Source organism: Lupinus angustifolius, chromosome LG05, assembly GCF_001865875.1.
Source record: "Lupinus angustifolius cultivar Tanjil chromosome LG05, LupAngTanjil_v1.0, whole genome shotgun sequence".
NCBI lineage: Eukaryota > Viridiplantae > Streptophyta > Magnoliopsida > Fabales > Fabaceae > Lupinus > Lupinus angustifolius.
Genome location: NC_032013.1, coordinates 3,057,838 through 3,078,895, shown reverse-complemented (window position 1 = coordinate 3,078,895; position 21,058 = coordinate 3,057,838). Strand labels below are relative to the sequence as shown.

Genomic DNA, 21,058 nt, shown 5'->3' with positions numbered 1-21,058 from the left:
TCCAATTTCAGTATTAGGTTTGATAAATACATTGTAACATAAATTCATATGAACAAAATAATCTCATCAGATGTGCCTTAAAGATATAACAATCTAGGTTTAGCTAGAGCAATTCATCGATTTTTAAATTATAAATAATTTGTATACTAAATATTGTGGTTGTTGTGTTATAATTTTTTGCAATATTTACTTGTATATTTTTGCAATATTTACTTGTATATTTTTGCAATATTGATACTTCTCTTTTGACATGTATTATTTTTTAATTTAATAAATTTATTATTATAGATTTATACTAATATAAATAAAATTCATATATAAAATAGAAGATATAAAATTTATTGTTAGTGACCTCGATAGATTTAATTTTACAGAGATAGAAGGGATAAGTAAAGATGCAAATTTAAATTCTTATTAAGCGTAAAATAGGACAATACAAAATTATGTCGTATAAATATAATTTCCCTTTAGAATATTAAGTATATTGATTTTAGTAATAGGTAAGTAAAGCTATGAATATCTTGATCTATCGGCAGGAATAATAATGAGTCTGGATAGTAAAACTTAAGTGTACTTTCTCAAAAGGTTATGTTTGAAATCATAATTTGTTGGTGTAACAGAAAAGATCGATGCACAACATTGACTGCTAAAAATTAAATAAAAAGTTGATAATAGATAGAAGAGAAGAAGACAATATAATTTGTTATTGGTGTTCAATAAATAAAACCTATGTCCCGAAGAACATTAAATGTACCAATATACTATTAGAAATTATGATCCAAGTTCTACCCCAGAAAATATGATTCGCATATAATATTCTAATACCTCAACCCGATAACATGGCCCAAGTCCATGCAGTGGCCCAAGTCCATGTAGTGATAAGTAATAAAGTGAATAATATTCGAATAAATAATAAATATCTTTCTATATAATAATTAATTAAATAAATAATAAAAATGTTAAATATATTATTTTAAAGAGTTTAAGAGAAGTCACAACTTGTACCTTATCTTTGCTCCCGATCCAGATTAAGAAGTTGTCACAATTAATAATATTGTCTTTATCATCTTCGAAACAACAAGGCAGTTCATGACAAATATTGCTTATTTCTTCTTAACATTTTCCTTAAGCCTTTTTAAATTGATTATTTATTACAAGTTAACTTTTCTTAATTCAAATGATACTCTTATTAATTAACAATTTGAAGTTATTTCATATTAAAAATGCTTTATTGACTATGTTTACTATTAATTAATAAATTTAATTGGAAATTTAATTGGAGTATCATATCTCATGTCATATCTTTTATTTTCACTCCTAGTTGAAAAGTGATTGTGGTCGTTAATAATTCTAGGATCTCCTAGAATGGGAAGACTATTCATGACTAAATGTTTTTTTGATTAAAATAATTCCTATAATAAAAATAAAATTTACTAAATGCTTTTAAAATTAAATTGAAAATTATAAGAAGAATCACAATTAGTATTGTCTCTTTCCTTCCTATTTGGGTTGAGAAGTGATTACAGTCATTAGTATTGTCTCTACTATCTCAAGAACTATGAATGACGATTTACAATTTGCTTCTTTTCTTTCAAGCTCAATTAATTAAAATTAAACTAACACATTTACAATTTTCAACCTAGAATACATAGTCTTGATTCCCATTTGCATATAGGGACACATATGAGCAAAATAAACTAATGTTAATACAATAATAAAAATATATATTTCTTCTCACCTTTTTGTTTTAATAATTAAGTTTTTAAATGTATTAGTTGAGGGTATAAATTAGTTCATGCAATTAGCATATATACGATTTTAATATTGGTGGACCAGATGTTAATACCTTTGGAACATTACAAAATCTCCCTTCTCTCTCCTTATAAGTCGTGTAAATGATGTTAATTAAAAATTGTTCAACCAATAGTACCTCGACTTGTGATCATGAATTTTTTCTTAATTTTAGTTCTCAAGTTTTGCCAATACCTCTACTCGTGTTCTAGATGGTTTTTATTTTCTTTTTCAAGTTCTAGAAGTACCTCGAGTTGTGTTCATGGTTATTTTTAGTTTATGTTCTCAAGTTCTAGCAATAACCCAACTTGCATCCTCTATTTGCTTGTTATCTAGGATGCAAAAAGTAAAGAGGTCAAACATTGAAGAAAAGGATGAAGAGCAATATAGTAATTTTTATTGACAAAAATGATAATTTGTGTGGTTTTATAAAGACAATTAATCATTTTTAACCATTTATGACTATTACAAGGATTTTTATTATTTTATAAAGATATCAATAACTTTTTATCCAAACATGGACATTATGGTAGTTTTTATGATTTTATAAAGTTAAATGAAATATTCTTATCAAATTACCAAAAACACATGAGTCTTTAACTCCTCAAATGTCTTGGAATGAGTTTTATTCTCTTTGACTGTTAGATTTCTTATTGAAAATTATAAAACCAATAATGTATTGCTATGAAAAGATAGAAAATGCATGAGAAAAATGGTTGTAAAAATCTTAAAAACTGACCTTGAAAAACATTCGAGCATCCTTAATCTAAGAGTTGATAGACCTCAATTTGAACTTTGTCCTCTTATGTTCTGTTCAGCAATCATTGGCCATTGTTCCACAATCAAACATGTCAACTTGGCTTGAATGGTACAACATAAGTTGCTTAAGTCTCTGAATTTGGTCATACCATCAATGTCAGTCGCAACCAGATATTCGTGTCCGATAGACATTAATTTTCCACGTGCCATATGTCATGTTTTTACCACTTCACCTCCGACAAAGTCATTATACAAGCCAATGTTGCACAGTTGACGAGGGCCGCCAACATCTCTCGACTAATGCGCCACGACAAGTATGTGCTTGATGTGTCTCTCTCTCCAAGTAAGGAGTCATAGTCCCGTGGCACCTCATGGCCAATGTAGCATGTATTTCTTATATTTCTTTTCTAGTTTCATTTTTAATAATAATAATATTTTTAAATGACAATAAATGGCTTTCCTTTATATAAGAAGGTAATAAAGTAATTAATATTCTATAAATATTAAATAATTTTCTATATAATAATTAGCAATTAATTAAAGATAAATAAAAATTATAGTGTAAGATATATCATTTTAAAGAATTTAAGACGAATATCATGGCTCTTGTCATATTTTTCCTCTCAACTTAGGTTAAATATTTATCGTTTTCATGAGTAATGTCTACAATCTCATGAGATAGGGATGATTCATAACCAATATTGCATTTTTTCTATTAACTTTTTCCTTAAAACACCCTTTTAAATTTTTTATTTCTAAAAATTAAATTTTCCCAATTAAAACATTATTCATATTAATTAATAACTCAAAAAAATTTCTTATTAGAAAATAATTTGTTGAGTGAGTTTAAAATTATCATTTAGTTACACAATTAATTAAAAAATTAATTTGGGAATTTAATATGAATGTCACGACTCATGTCATACATTTCTTTCTACTTCAGATTAAGAAGTAGTCATGGTTGTTAATACCACTTATCATTCACGAGCAATGTCGTATCTTTTCTAATAATTTCATTTCAATTAATTTAAATAATTCTTTTAATAAAACTATTTTTTTTAATTAAATTGATAATTGGAAGAACAATCACAATTAATATCTTCTCTTTTATTTCTAGTCGGATTGGAAAGCGGTCTTAGTTATCGCTATTATCTTTCATCTCCAAAACTATAGAGAGTAATCTATAATTCACGTATATTCAATATAGGACTCCACACATGAATATATTAACAATTTGTATTAAAATTATATTGTTATACTTATAGCTAAAATATATTAAAAGCAGTAAACTATCACATGAGATTCTTACTTTAATACAAAACACAATCTCATGGTAATAAAATATATAATTATTGACAATAGATTTTGAAGGGTTGTACAAAGAACACCAAAACTAATCCTAAGTTAGCTTTGGATAATTTAATCCATCATATACTTCCTGGTGCGGAGGAAGGGAAGTGGAGGAGTACAATTACTTTCCCATACTATAGATTCCAGTACTATAATACAATAAAGAAAAAAAAAAGCATTTTTCTTAATTTTTAAATTTTTTATTAACAAATAATTTAAATTTAGGATAATTAGATATTTTTTGTGTTACATGTCATCATCTTGATTCAGTATTAAAGAGAATGATCATTCTCCAAATGAAACACTTGAGAGCCACCTCATAAGTATATTTTATAACTGTATAGCTTTTTTAGTACCTTCATTGCTCTTAGAATAACAACTTATAAACTGACCTTAAAGATGATTTAATAGTCAACAGAAGTTGAGGATGGTGCATTATCCCTATCATCCACTCTACTTGTGAACCTACGGTGTGAAGAATGGCATCATGTAAGATGACGCCTTATCCTTGTATTCCATTCACGTCTAATGGAATAAGCCATCCTCCTATGGTGGTAACAATGTTTACTAGATTGAAAATTATTCTGATTTGGTCCTTGAACTTGTGCTCCTATTTGTGTAGGTGTTTCATTCATAAGTGTGAAATTATGTTATATTTGCATTGCATTTGACTTCCACTTTAGGACATAATTAAGACTTTAAAATTGTTTTTAGCTTTTATTTATCCTTTTCGGGTTGAGCGGGTGTTTTTGGTTATGTTGTGCAGGTTGGATGAATTGAAGCCAACAAGAGTAGAGATTAGGTGCAATGAAGATGAAAGTCTGTGTTAAGGCAATGTGAAGACCAATTCAAGGGCCAAAAGAAGTCACCCTTGGAGCCTGGATCGAAGAGAAGCAACTTGAAGTGAAGGCGATACACGCACCCAAGACGTGCTTGGACCCATGGTCGTGTTCCACCACCCACGGTCGTGCATCGCTGATTTTGAGCTCAGGTTGTGTACCAGGTCGTGCCCACCACCCATGGGCCATGTCCCGGGCCATGTCCACTGCACACGGTCGTGGGTCATCCAGAATGCTTAAAACCATCCTTTGGAGGCCACGATCCACGATCAGGCTATGTCCCACACCCATGATCGTGGATGACAAATTTTGTTCCTATTTTTCTGAATTTTAGATTTGTTTTTATGGGCTTAGCCTACTTTTGTAATTAGTATAAATGAGGGTTCTCCCTCATGGACTGGACACTTTTTTACACTATAACTCTCTATTTAGAATTTGGTATTCTCATCTCAATCATGAGTGAATAATTCATATTGTTTCTAGGATTGGGGCCATACCCTTATACATTCAATAAACATGTGTTCTTACTTATATTTCATTGAGTATTGTGATTTGAATAATTAAACTGAGTTTTATTCGGGTGAGTTGTCTCACCAACAAATTACATCTCTTAGATACATTGGGGAAAGACGGAGAGGTGAACCCAACTATTCAACCATTCCGTTATTTAAACTAGAATCCTAATTCACGAGAGTAGTCTTATGATTCTCGGTGGTTTCTGGAATTCACCTTGGATTACTACGAAGCGATTAGATAGTAATATCAAAGTAAAGGATTTGATTGACAATTATACCACGAGAGTAGGTGCGACTTCAATTGAGTACATGTGTCGAAGCTCAAGAGACGATGTCATATATCAAAGAGCAATTCACCATCACAACTTAAATTCATGAAAAAGAGCAAAACAAGGATCTGCGAGTGTAAAAGCGGTAACCCTTATCCTGAGAACAATTCCTAAATTAGTTTTTGTTGGTGCAGCGGAAGCGATCGTTGCGCAGCGTTGGCCAAAAGCAATCAAATAAAGGACATACGAGTAAATAGAAGAGAAGAAACAAGAGAATTTGTTAACGGGGTTCGGCCAATTGTGCCTACGTCCCCGAGAGCGCTGAGCGGCTACCAAGATATTATTAGAGAATAAGGATTACAAACCCTAGCACACCCATGAGCCCACCTGCCCATGAGGTGTTTCTATTTGGTGCTTATATCTAGTGCACATTATAACAAGGGACTTGAGTCCAATATATAACATTGATATTATACTCTATTCTAATTCTAGGCAATGACTTCATATAATAATATATTTCAAACATCCCCAACAATCTCCACCTTGATTGAAATAGACGAATATCTCGCTCCTTAGGAAGTCTACACAAGAATCTCCACTTTAGCGAATATATGATTCCACCTTGTTCAATGTCTAATTCTCTTTAATTGCTCCCCTACAGCATAGACCGTCCGAGTATCCTTGACGATGTTACCAAGAGCCTAGCTCTCTAAACTTGTAGTGCAGCTTCCCGTACCGCCATAAAATGGAACACGTCGCCTAGCCACCTATTGCTAAGAAGTCTTTCGATATATTGGAACATGTACAAAAAAGTTCACCAACAACCATCCTCTTCAATACTCGGTCAAACTGAACCTTGGAGCTTCCTTGGAAAGCCTCAACCGCTACCACCATTGTCTACTTCGACAATCCTAGTTCAAAAGAACTACCATACTCATCCATAAGGAGTATACCCACAACACACACCTTGCGTCAATGCTAACTAATACTGTGTCACATCCTTGCATCCAAGCCAATTCCCATGGTACACCCTGCATCTCTACCAATGCTCGTGTTACAACTTGCATCAAAGCTAATGGCCATGTTACACCCTACATCAAAGTCAGTCAGCGCCTCTGTGCTTTTGTGCATCTGCTAATAATTAACATCCTTCACTATGACATCTCTGACATGTCATTAGGATATTCCACTTCTCATCTTAAATGAGAACATTCTCTCAACATCTAAAGAGATATTGTCAGCATTCGTCTCTGGGTCAAACTCAATACATGAGTCCTTATCTCCACCTTGATCCTAACCCAATACATGAACTTAAGGGGTTCTGTATCAACACATACATCACTCACACTACAGTTCCGCCATGTTTCCTTCTCCTTCAATTCATCTACTTTATCTTTGCCATTACCTTTGACGCACCTTGTCTAGCCATCACGTCTTCACCCTCTTTAGCCATTATCTGACGTCTGGGTTAAGAGCCAACTACCAATTGGCTCTGATACCAATTGTTGGTGCAGCGGAAGCGATCGTTGCGCAGCGTTGGCCAAAAGCAATCAAATAAAGGACATACAAGTAAATAGAAGAGAAGAAACAAGGGAATTTGTTAACGGGGTTCGGCCAATTGTGCCTACGTCCCCGAGAGCGCTGAGCGGCTACCAAGATATTATTAGAGAATAAGGATTACAAACCCTAGCATATCCATGAGCTCACCTGTCCATGAAGTGTTTCATATTGGTGATTATATCTGGTGCACATTATAACAAGGGACTTGAGTCCAATATATAACATTGATATTCTACTCTATTCTAATTCTAGGCAATGTGGGACTTCATATAATAACATATTTCAAACATCCCCAACAGTTTTCAATCATTTTTACTATTTTCATAATTATTCTTGTCAACTGTTCAATTGTTCTAAATTCAATTTTAATCCTTATTTGAGTTGACTATAAATTAATTGAAATAATAAAGGAATTTTCCAGTCCTCTTGAGATGAATATTTTATTACTTGACGACATAATTGTACACTTACGAATCTATGGTTTGAACAATGGCATCATGTAAAATGACGCCTTATCCTTGTATTACATTCACGTCTAATGGAATACGCCATCCTCCCATCGTGGTAACAATGTTTACTAGATTGAAAATTATTCTAATTTGGTCCTTGAACTTGTGCTCCTGTCTGTATAGGTGTTCCATTAACCGGGCATTGGTATAGACTAAGGGCAGTCCTCCTAGTCTCTATGGACCTTTTTTTAGGAGTAACCCTCTAAGCAAATCCTAATCCATTGTAAGGATGAAATGGTCCCTATTGAGGTTCATATGTACTTTGGTGGCAAGAGTTTAAGGGAGTTATAGAAGCCTCAAATAGATATTCTTGGCTCCTTAGGATATTTCACATGTCTATATCACGTTCTCCTTGAGTTTACACCATGTTTTGTAAATCTTCATAACTCTTAATGTAAAGATCAATGGAAGTAGTGAGATTAGAAATTTATCTGCTTTGTGGTGCACGCCAATGTTCTACGCTAAGTTAAGACTTGGATACTTGTGGGTCGATATAATTTAAATCGAGCTTAAGATTTGTTGGGTTGAGCTTTAGGTCAATAGATGTTCTTATGGGAATGTCCTTACTCCAAGAGTTAGCTATTTGACACGTCCTAGTGGTGCATCTAAAAGGACCTAGAGATTGAACATAAATATTGGTGAGACGACCTAGTGGTGCATCTAAAAGGACCTAGAGATTGAACATAAATATTGGTGAGAGAACCTTAACTAAAATACAGTTAATAAAGAGAGTATAACATATGGAACAGGACACAATTATCTTTACTCTCTGTGAGTTTATTTTAGTTAGTAGAGTTTTGGGATATTATCCTAGGTTTAAACTTCAGATGGAGCTCACATGTCTCAAATGGTATTTCATTTCATGTCCTAAGTCAATTAGAGTGATTCATTTTATTATTTTTTGTTTTTAAATATTTTATTTTATTCACGTGTTAATATATGATTGACTGAGACAGAGAATAGGATACCGTTGAAGACAAGTGATCTTCATCCTTAAACTCCGGCACTTGTGTTGCTTCCGGCTTAAAAATAAATAAATAAATTTCCCACATGAAGCTCAGTTGCTTATAGAATTTGTTCTAAAAGTATGGGCATGTATAATGGGTCAGCCAGCCAAAGCCCGAAAAGGTATAAGGCCCAAGTATTACATTTCAAATGTTTGGCTTAAATCAAGTTTTTTAGCTCGATCTGACTGGACCATAATAAATTCGGGTTCCGGTCAGGCTTACTCGTTCTTGTTCGGGTCATTATAAATTTTTTGGTATATGGATAAGAATTTGGATATCCTCTCTTATTTGTCAACCATATATTTTCTTATATAATAAACGCTAATTCATTAATTTTTAGTTTTCCCCTTCTCACTCAAACACTCAGCACCTACATTATTTATTCACTAATTTATTTACATATCTTCCATTCACTATTTTATTTACTAATTCAATTTTTATGAAATGATGTTGTTTCATCTTACATTCTTACTTTTGAAATGTTGCATATATCTATGGTGGTTAGGATTACATTTCATTTTGAATATTGCATATGAACTTTTCTGGATACCATATGGTGCTAAATTGAATAATTGAATTGAATTTTAGTTGGGCGATAATGTTTACCCACTTTACTTGAGTCATCTACTATGTTCGTGCAAGTTCAGCTTTACTCTACCCATCTTACTCCTTAACTGCAGATGGATCAATCAAACAAATTTGTGATGTCAAAAGTTATTAACTTATTATTGCTCCTGCTCGTGAATGTCCATGGACTTTACAAAATTAAGAATCTTGTTTTGATCCAATTGATTTACATCTACGGCAGAAAAGGTGGCAATAGCCGTATAAACCCATATAGCAAACATATTGAATTTTAAAAACTAAAAAATGAGTTGTTCATCTTTGCATGTTTACATATTATGGATTTCAGTATTGGTGATTGTGAGATATTAGAAACTTTAGTCGAAGTTACATAAAATAATAGTGGAAATGTACAAAAGAAAGAGAGTAAAATGCTTCTCAATCAAAACAGAAAATGGGTATACCTCTAACCTCTCAACTAGAATTGAAAAGTGGTAAGGCCCTAATCTCATATGCATGGAGGTACTTTGAAAAAGCTGATATTGTATATGGAAAAGAAAAGGCTAGTTACTCATGGTGTAAAAAACTAATGAGTTGTTCAACTAAAAATGAAACTTCACATTTAATCTGTCATGTTGACAATTGCAATAAAATTGCTAAAAATAATGATATAGGTGTTATGTACTTGATAATGGTGGAGGAGGTTAAAAAAGAGAAAATTTGACCCTAAGGTTAATTGTGAGATGATATCTAAATTAACCATTTCACATGGTCTTCCATTAATATTATTGAGTAGAGGGTATTTAGAAAATACCAATTTTTATGAATGATGATTATAGATCCATTACTAGAAATATTGATGTGATGTGATGAAGTTTTATGATATTGAGAAATTAAAGTTAAAATCAGAATTACTTGAAGTTTCTGGTAGAGTATGTTTGACTTCTGATCGTTGGAATACATGCACAAATCATGGTTTTATTTCTTTGACCGCTCATTATGTTGATAATGAATGAAAGTTAAATAGTAAGATTCTTGCATTTGCGCACATAAAACCTCCATATATTAGGAAAGAATTAACATTGAAAATGTTGGAAGTTTTAAGAGATTGGAGAATTGAAGAAAAGGTTTTTCCTTCACTTTGAATAATGCTACCTCAAATGACAACATGTAAAATCATGTAAAAGAATATTTAGTATTTTCAAAAAGTATGTTGCTTAATGGAGAATTTTTCCATGTAAGATGTTGTGCTTATATCTCAAACCTCATTGTTCAAGATGGTTTGAAGGTTGCAAGCAATGCATTGCAAAAAATTAGACAAAGTATGAAATATAATTAGGTTAGTGAAAGTATAACAAGACAATGGTTTGCTTGTGTTGCATTGGTTGATGGAATTGATACGTCAATTGGGTTGAGATCTAACCGTGTCACTAGATGGAACTCTACTTTTATAATATTTGAGAGTGCAATCAAATATTACCATGCCTTTAATAGTTTTACTTTACATGATGCAAATTATATGTGGTGTCCATCAGAAGATGAGTGAAATAGAGCTAAAATAATATGTGACTTTTTGAGATCATTTAACAATATTATAAAGTTGATATCTGGTTCCTTTTACCCACATCAAATTTGTATTTAGGCGAAAATATGGACTATAGAATGTCTTTTGAACTTTATTGACAAATGAAAATTTGATGATTCAACAAATAGATCACAACATGAAAGCCAAATTTGAAAAGTATTGGAGTGACTGTAATATGGTATTGGCATTTCGGGCTATTCTTGATCCATCTAAAAAAACTTGATTTTGTACAATGTTTATATGAACAAGTTGATCCATTTTATGCGGAGAATGTGAGTTAGATCAAAATTAACTTGTATAGACTTTATGATGAGTATATCAACAAGGGTGATCAATCCAATGAGAGTCTCACAAGTGCAAGCTTCATCTTCATTACAAGGAAGAAAATGAAAGAAGTTTCATGTACCCTTATACCAAGCCCATATAAGTTGATTTTATAAATTTTGTATAACTATTTCGTTTTCCATTCTTTATATGTATCTATAGTTTAATAAATTTGGCTATTTATTTTGTAGTTTGAGCACCATAAGAACACAAAAAGAATGACATTTTGTGGGAAAAGTGAACTTGATACTTATTTAGAGGCAAACCTAGAACAAATTCCACAAAATATGTGTTTTTATATTGTATCTTGTTGGAAGGATCGAAGTCACGCATGTTATGCTCTTTCAAATATGGTTTGTGATGTATTAAGCATTCCAATAATTATACTTGCATCAGGATCTACTTTTAGCATTGGTGCTTGAGTTTTGAACAAAATAGAAGTTCTTTAAATGATGAAATAGTTCAAGCTCTCTTTGCACACGTAGTGGGTTGCATGGTTTTGTCGATAATTTTTTTTAAGTTCAAGTTCTCCTATAACTTTAAATTAGTCATTCAATTTTATTAACACAATTAATTTTTTATTGTAGAATATGATAATGAATAAGATGATTATGAACAATATGTCATTGATATTGAAGACGTAAAACTTTCTCATGGGATTTAGAATCAATTATTCAGTCTAATGAATGAGAAAAAGAATGTTAATTTTGTTGAATCTATGTTTTCTATTTCCTAGTAGTTTGTAATTACTATAAATCTAATATTTTGTCTAAAGTGTAATGATTTAATATATTTAAAATTGCATTATTTATGATTTAGCAATTCACAATTTTTTAAAGCATTATAGTAGAAGCTGCAACTACAAAATGTAAGTATAGATGGCAAACTAAGAGGGGATGAACTAATTTTTTTTGTAGATTTCGTAGATTTTTGCTTTTTCTTAAAGTGTAGAAATCAGATTAAGCAACAAAAGACTTATGAAAGCAAAAATCAAATACATCCGAAGTAAAAATGTAGGGAAAGAGAAAATCACACAAGATGTATATTGGTTCACCTTCAATCAACCGAAGACTACGTTTGGTCCTATTGATAAACACAAGAGATTTTCACTATGTTTGAGTTCAATCTTTATAAATCTGACACCAAGATTTCTCTCAAGAGTCTCACTAAATTTCCCCAACAAGGAAGTGCACCACTTTTCTTGTTTTACATTGTTCCCTCACCATACCCTATCGTGATTTAACAAAGTATGGAGAATGGAGAATTCTTACTAAGGCTTAGGATTAGAGATGGCAAAACGGGCCGCCCGACCCGTTTAGCCCCTGCCCGCAAATGCCCACAAAAATTTAAGCAGGCGTGGGCATGCCCGCATTGGTTAACAAATAACATTCAATATCCTGCTCCTTTTAAAATGGGCTAACGGGCTTGCAGGTGGCCCATGGTCGTTGTTGAATAATTAAAAAAAAATAAAAAATTCATATAATAATTGAAATTAAATTAAATAAATTAGTTGAAGATAAAAAAGTAACAATTTTTTTGATATTTTATATGAAGTTTAACAAATCAAATTAGATTATAATTTTTTTTAGGGATTAAAAATCACATTACATCATAACTTATTTAAAATTTTCTTACTTTTTCCTTAAATTATGTATATGGGCCGCCCGCATGCCCAACGGAAATGCCCGCAAACTTGGCGGGCAAAACAGACAAATGGGCAAAAGTTGTATGCCCTGCCCGCAAAAAATATGGGCTACGCGGGCGTGCCCGTGGTCAATGCCCATTTTGCCATCTCTACTTAGGATTGCTAATGTTTTCTCACTTTTGATCTCAATCCTTTATAAGACAAATAGTAACAATATAACACAATGATGATAAGTTTTTTGAAGTCAATGAAAGTGCAGAAAACAACAAACTTGAATTTAAAATTAGAAAGTGTGATTCAAGTTGTTAGGACTTGTGTGTGAAAGTTGTGTTTTCATTCTGAACATGAGAATGCTTTAAATAGAGTTCCAACCAACCACCGTACTATTTTCAAGAGGTAGGAATCGATTGGAGTTGCAATGGTTCATCTGGGAAGAAGATATTTCAGCTTGAAAATCAAAACTACTACATCATCACCGAGTAACGAGATACTCATGTAGTAATTGACTACTCAATCTTTATGTCAAGTTGAGTAATTGGTTACAAACGAGAATAATCAGTTACTCTCTCTTGTTTTTTGTTTGGTAACCTGACACTTTGTTTCGAGTAACATGTTAATCAATTTCAGGTAACACGTTACTCAGTTTCACTTAACATGTTACTCAGTTTTCTAATAGTTCATTTTAAATCTTTTGAAATTCATTTTTAAATCGAATTAAACTTTTCAAAAACATTTTGAAAATCATGTCTAAAAGCATTGGGATATAAAAAAGTAAATGACTTTAGAAATGAAGAACTTATCTTAGAAAACTATAAAGTCTTATATATTTGAGGTGTTTGCTTTCCATGCTTCAAGTCTTCAATCATTTTTCTTCTTCTTATTAATATTGATGTCTTCATCAAAATTCAGACAATGTGAATGGGTCAGATGCTCATCCAAAAAAGGTCACAATTGTTTAATGTATTATAATTTTGTGTGTGTAAATAATTTGTAAGATGCAAAGTTATTAAACTTTTGAATAAAAATTTATCAGAGCTGTCCAGCAACCCGCTTTGAACAAGTTTGGGCTACATTTAAGATACACAATTTAGTTAGACTTTCTAGCTAAATCCACTTTAGTCGAAACTAAAAGTGGGATAATCCAAACCCATTCGAATAGCCTATTTCGATAGATTAATACGTAGAACAGGGAACAACTTTTTGTCTCTTGCAGGTACAGAGTTAATAAAAACCTTATGTGTGACCTCAATGTGACGCTGGTTAGATAATTGGCACATCATACTCGAAGAATAATGAAATATACTATGTCGATTAGTTTGTTTTTCTGAAGGGTTCAACCCGAATTAATATTCTTTAACAGATGGGTCAGACAATCCGATTTAGCAATGAGTAATAGACCTCTTGACCAGGTTCGAACAAAATGAAATTATAGCTATTCATTTTCTTAACTACAATAAGATTATTGAAAAGACAAATGATTTGGTAACTTATAGTTCTATTCAAAATTCATGATATGGTTAATAATATATTTCATAATTTCGTGTATTTCAATTGATGTAAACCAAAGAAATAACAAACACTATTACAGCCAAAAATAAAAATAAGAATTTCGTAACAAATAAATTTATTTTGAGCAGTATTATTAATAGCATATCGGTTATCAAACCGATCACAATATTGTTATAATTGTACAGTAGTTCAATTGGTACTTCACTAATTAAGTTGTATACTAGTTAAATTATATATATATATATATATATATGTTAAAACAAAATATGTGACTTGATGATAGAGAATGTTTTAGAAGTATATACAAAGGTAGTGATTGTATGTTTAATCCTCCAATTTAAATCACTTTCGTAAAAACATTATAATTTTAAATGAAAATAAGTTTTATGATCAATACAGTTTAAATAAAAACAGGCTGATATGACAAATTTTAGCCAATTTTAACAGTATAATTGGTTGACTAGTAAAATTGTTCTCCCATACGGGATCGATTCACTAGTTCAACGGGTTGGTAAATTATACTACTAATTTTGAGTTTAAAGTTAATGTATTAAAGTTTTATACAATCATTATACCATTTAATATTCATTTATAATATATTTATTTCAAAGTAAAATTGACTAATACTTGTCATACAGAAACTATTTTCTCATTTACCTTTACTTCACATTTGTTTTTTATCTTCTACTAATACATTCATCTAAAATATAACCTCAAAATACAAAAGAATAACATCACTCAAATATCAGGAAAAAAAGTAGATTCTGATTCAATGTATTAAACCCCATAAGTCTTTCTGCACTCCAAATACAGACAATAGTCGTCAGAAGGTAGGATACCAAGAAAGCCACTCCCGACACATAAATAGCCACGTGTAAAACCTAACCTATACACCTCAAATAGGCGCCCATGTTCTATCGGCACAAAGTATATCACTTCATGCTATTAGTTATAAAAACACCTAATTATTAAACTTTTAATTTAAATATATTTTTTCAATTAATTATATTAAGTTGCACATGAAGTTTCACACTTGTCTTGTGCACATATATATTTACTATCATTAATATGGAGTATGAATCCTTTCAATTAATGGAGAGACAAATTATTTACAAACCAAATAAAATCTAACATGTAATGACATATATATACTATTTTAAGTATAATGAAATAACATTTTTGTCATAAAATATAAGGAAAATGAACTATTTGTCTCTCCATTAGTGGAGAAGATTCTCATTCATTAATATGATTTTCATCTTATTGACTAACGATTCTTTCCATTAATTGAGAGACTAATTCTACAAAAATGAAGAAAAACGTAACATGATAAATACCAGTGTTGTTAATATCGCACTGGTTATCAAACCAATTAGGGTACTGGTATAGTGGTTTAACCGGTGATTCACTAATTAAACTGCATACCGGTGAAATTAGATATAAAAATATAATATATTATTATTAATGTTGAAAAATCAATAAAAAATCAATATTTTTTCAATTTTATTAAAAAATTAATTTAAATAAAAACTGGTCGGTATGACCGGTACGGTTCAATTGAAAATCGGCCAATATAACCGATTTTGGCCAATTTTAACCAGTATGATTGCATAACGGTATAATTACTATACCGTACCGGTATTGAAACCGGTTCAACGGTTTATCGGTTGAACCACCGGCACAAACCAGTTTTTATAACACTAATAAATACATTTTTACCTTTTATATATAATGAAATATCATATTTGTCAATGAAAAAATATGAAAAAACATGAAAAAACATGAAAAAACAAATATTTGTCTCTTCATTAATGGATATAATCATTTTTCCATCTTATCATATCTTACTTATAAGTGATATAATGTTTCAATAAAAAACTTAACAATTGGATACTAATTAAGTTATAGATATTATAATAAATATAATATATTTATATATTATTATTATTATTTGTAATATATAATTTAATTATTGAAATTATTCAATGATTAACTATGTTATAAATAACTATTGAGTTCAATGTTTGAATGGTTATCATGATATTAATATTATATTTTTTTTACAAATTAGTTTTCACCAACATCGTATAATATAATTTGACCACTTTTGATTGGTAATTTTTGATATTGAAGAGTTTAATTGCATGTCTGATATAATTGTCACACCATACCGATATGAAGAGTAAAACGATGGAACTGTAATGATGTAATAACTTTGATTAAAACACATATATGTATAATGTTTATTTTAAAGATAATAATAAATAATATGATAATGATGAATAAGATGTTACTAGTAAAAAAACGTTTTAATATAAAATCATAGATTATTTTATCGAAAAATATTATGTTGTTTTAAAATATTTATTTTTTAGATAATATTTGTTTGGTGAACTAGTTTAGTAAAAATATTGTAATTTATCTTAGGATACCTATATGCGGAGTTCGTGACATGACTGAGTTATATTTTTATTTTAAATGAACATATTAAAAAAAAAATATAATATCTAAATTTCAAATAACAATTCATAAAAATAAAACTTAAAAGCAAGACTGCTTCAAAAAAAAATGGTAACCCTCTAGTCTCCAAGGCCAAATCTGACTTTAACGTGAAGCAATGGAAACCCTACAAGCAAGCCCATGTTATCTTCTTCTATTCTTTATTATGCTTTTTTTTTGTTTATATTTTATTTTCAATCTCTTTTTCATATTTAAAAGATGAGAAGTAGTAAAGAGAATCCCCTAGTTTGATCTTGGTTTTATTCATCTTTAATCACTTATCTTCTTTTTTAAGAAATCTTAGATCTACTTTTATACCAAGTTGTAGCTAGAAGCTATATATGAGAGTAAGCTTAACCATAGACAAAAACAAAGAGATTGTTATATAAAATAGTAGAAGAACAAAGTGGATCGAAAACAAGGGAAGAGTCCTCTCCCTTCAAGGGAGAAAAAAGAAGCTTCTTTCAACTTTCCATTTTCTCAAACACCTTCTCAAAATCAAAGGGAAGAAGCTTCACCCTTCTCCTTTTCAAATCTTATGAGTAACAATTATAACACCATCTTCTCAAACCAAAACCCACATGGGAAAATAATCACTTCTGATCCTATTGAGATGCAAGATCCTTCTCAGCCTATACATCAAGGTACATAAACTATTACTTAGTTTTCATTCACTTTAATTCTTAATTTTTATAGAAAAATGTTTTGTGAATATATGTTGTTGATATTGTACTTTGTGTTACATAAAGATTTGTTGTCAGAATTGGTGTTACTTTAATTTATATAGATTTATTTTTAAACTTTTTTTACAATTCAAATATAGTCTACTTGTAGGAGGAGATGTCTGGATAAAGATTTTAACATCATGCTTCTAAAAATATTTATTAAGATATTTTCACCAATGACCTGAGTGCAATTACGTGATGTATCTTCTTTCTTATTGAAAAAAAAAATTAAAAGAAAAAGAACAGCAAAAAGAGTCCAAATGATGTTTTCTTTGCTTCAATATACTATTGCATATATGCATTATTTTGATCTACCAATTCATTTTGAAATGACAAAAGTTTCCTTTATCTGCCTTCAACATTATAGTTATTTGTTCTTGTGCTTATCTTATGATGATGTTGACTAGTGTACCAGACAACTAGTTTGGTATATTTGTTCTTCTTACTAGTTTATACACGTAGGAAAAAAGAAATGTATTATTTATATACCGTTAATTTATTATCTACCATTCATTTTTAATTATAAAATAAATAAATAATGAATAAGGTAATAATTATGTATAAATCTTTACACAGTTATAGTGCATAGATATTACACTCTATATAAAAATGATATATAATCTTACAAATCCTCCTACACCTTAAGAAAAGAATTAATATGTGTGATAATTTATAATGACATGTGTTATTTTCATTCTCTTAGGTAAGATGATTTGTAGAAAATTTAATAAGATAATATATTTACAAAATTACAAGGTGAACTAAAATGGCCTAACTAATGAGAATGATGCATGTTTTTTTATTTATAATTTTTTATAAGGCAATGAAAAGAAAAGACATTATAGAGGTGTAAGACAAAGACCATGGGGCAAATGGGCAGCAGAAATTAGAGACCCTAAAAAAGCAGCAAGAGTATGGCTTGGAACCTTTGACACAGCAGAAGCTGCAGCTTCTGCCTATGATGCTGCAGCATTGAAATTCAAAGGAAACAAAGCCAAGCTTAATTTCCCTGAACTCATTCCTTCTAATTCACCACCACAACCACCACCGCCACCGCCGCAACCGGTTTCTACTCAACCTTTTACATTATCATCTTCTTCAGATGAAGGGTTTCCAAACCTAATGCAATATGCACAAGTTCTTTGTAGTAGAGATGATGATGATCTACAACGTGCTGCTTCAGGCTTATATTATCATCAATATAATGAGTCATTTTCAGCTCCAACATTATTCTCAACAACATCATCAGCAAATGCAACATCATCTTCGAATAATGTTGTGTCTGATCAACATGAGTTTGGAGATTATGGTTCTTATTTTTTTAATGAAGAAAGGAATAGGAGGGAATAGTTTGCACATGCAATGGGGTGAAGAGGGTAAGTATGTTATTCAGAGTTTTATTTTTTTTGTTCAACATTATTATTCCCAATGTGACAATTATAGATATGATCGATCTTGTCTTTCTTTGATCAATTCTTTTATTAGTATATTATTATTGTCTTGTCTCCTTTAATATATTGGGCATGATTCTAGGAGATTGAATTAATGGCTCAAAACATGTAAATGAATATTTAAAAAGATTATGATTGGTACAACAATCTATTTTCCATGATAATTTGGGATTTAATATTGTATAATTGATATACATATTTGGCACAACTGTTTAAAAGCTTCTTAATAAAGAACAAAAATATTTTATTTCATATGATGTTTCATATCATATCAATTAAAAAAATTAACCTTCATTAATAAGGAATAATATATAAAATATGATTTGGTACAAGAAATCTCTATTCATTAATAAGTTGTGCAACTATTTTAAACAACAATTTTCAGTAGTTCTTGAGAGTCGGACAAATTAAAATAGCTGTGGGACATAAAATGTTAAAATGTGAATACTTGAACCAAAATTTCGTTAGTTGTACAAATTTTCACTTTTCCTAAAAAATCTTTTATTTCAAAAAGAATATTAATACATCATTATTTCTACATCAGTGAGTTACATTTGAAGTGGACTACTACCTTTTGGTTAAAAATAAGAGTGAATAACTTACTTTTTTTGGTTTTCTTAACGTCAGTCCTAAAGATTAACAATAAAGATACAAAAATGAAATTTGTTATTAGAATTATTTGAATAAAGAAAGTATTATTGACTTTGTATATTTTTATATGATAAATACTTTCTATTTACAATAAAAAAATTATATTTTCAATTTGTATCCTTGACCTTTAACCCTGAAGTAATAAAAATTGTGTTTTAATTTCTTCTCTTTATAAAAATGGAAAACGTATGTGCTTAATAATTACTAATAGAGATGGTTATGATGACATAGAATGTTACTAAGAAACTAACCCTAAGACCGAAGGTGAAGTAACCCCAGGATATGTACTTCATTAACCTCACTAGTAATATTTGTTTGGATGCAGCAGTTTCACCATGTCAACTACTTTTGAGTTTTTTTTAGTAATTCCAAAGGTATTTATTATTCTTTATGTAAAGAACTAATCCATTTTAATGTGTAGTTGTCATTCCTAATAAGTGTTATCTCAGAAATCGAACCTTTGATATTTTGATCATCCTTAAGATCTAGCAGGGCCTAATATCACTAGACCAACAAACACATTTATATTAAGATATACAAAATGTGTATATTACATATATTAATAAAACAGTTACTGCCAAACTTAAATAAGGTCTTGATAACCTTTGATCCTGAAATTATGGGTTTGATTTTCCAGTATCCACTATACTAATACTAAGTATTTGTGTTGTATATGTTAACAAGCAAATTTTAAAGAATCTCTAAAGATAATAAGAATATATTTTTTTCTATAAAATTTCCTAAACATATAATTAAAGGGCATGTAATAGAAAATATTTTTCTAATTTCTGCCCTATATCGCACATGTTAAGAATATCTAAGAGAGTAAATTTGTATGAAAAAAAAATTAAAATATCACATATTTAGATATTAAATAAATCATTTCTGCATAGAAACGTATCCTTAATATGTGTCCAAGACCTAGAGTACACACTAGAGAATTAAATAACAAAAAATATAAATTAGACCTCTTAAATTTTAGTGAAATTATACAAATTATCTCTCATTTTTATATTTACACAAAACCCTAATTTATATACTTTCATTACACTCACCATCCTTGCACGAGAAATAAGTGTAACATTTTAAACAAAAAATGTGATAAATAGAATTAAGTTAAACAAAATATGATATATTATCGAAACAAGTCCAAATAATATACAAATCAATGTATCTTCATTATTTTTGTTACGAAATGCATCAACAATTCTAAAGAGATATTCTTTAAATCACTCTCATTCTCTATCATGGGTCCACATCTGCTGTCCCACTTTTTTGTGTCACTCAATATGCCAGAAGATATGATTGGCCAGGAAAATATTTAATAATTGTTATTTTAACTTAAATATTTTTTTAACCAATTAGAGGTGATGATACATGGAGTGATACAAAAAGTGAGAAATCAGATGTGCTTCCCCATATCGTAATGAACCACAAATAATAAAGAGGTATTGAGTCGTATATTATTTGGATTTGTCTACACATTATATCATATTTTGTTTAACT

The 21,058-nt window shown here is 30.2% G+C and overlaps 1 protein-coding gene across 1 annotated transcript; it reads left to right on the top strand.

The window, feature by feature from the left end:
• On the top strand, positions 16,831-18,937 carry LOC109347486 (ethylene-responsive transcription factor ERF113-like). Its single transcript, XM_019587363.1, has 2 exons — positions 16,831-17,369; positions 18,271-18,937. The coding sequence occupies exons 1-2, from the start codon at positions 17,264-17,266 to the stop codon at positions 18,798-18,800; spliced, it is 636 nt and encodes a 211-aa protein (XP_019442908.1). The 5' UTR covers positions 16,831-17,263; the 3' UTR covers positions 18,801-18,937.

Coding starts and splice junctions, on each gene's coding strand:
- LOC109347486 (XM_019587363.1), top strand. CDS start 17,264: ATGAGTAACAATTATAACACCATCTTCTCAAACCAAAACCCACATGGG. Junction 17,370..18,270: donor TTCTCAGCCTATACATCAAG/GTACATAAACTA, acceptor ATTTTTTATAAG/GCAATGAAAAGAAAAGACAT.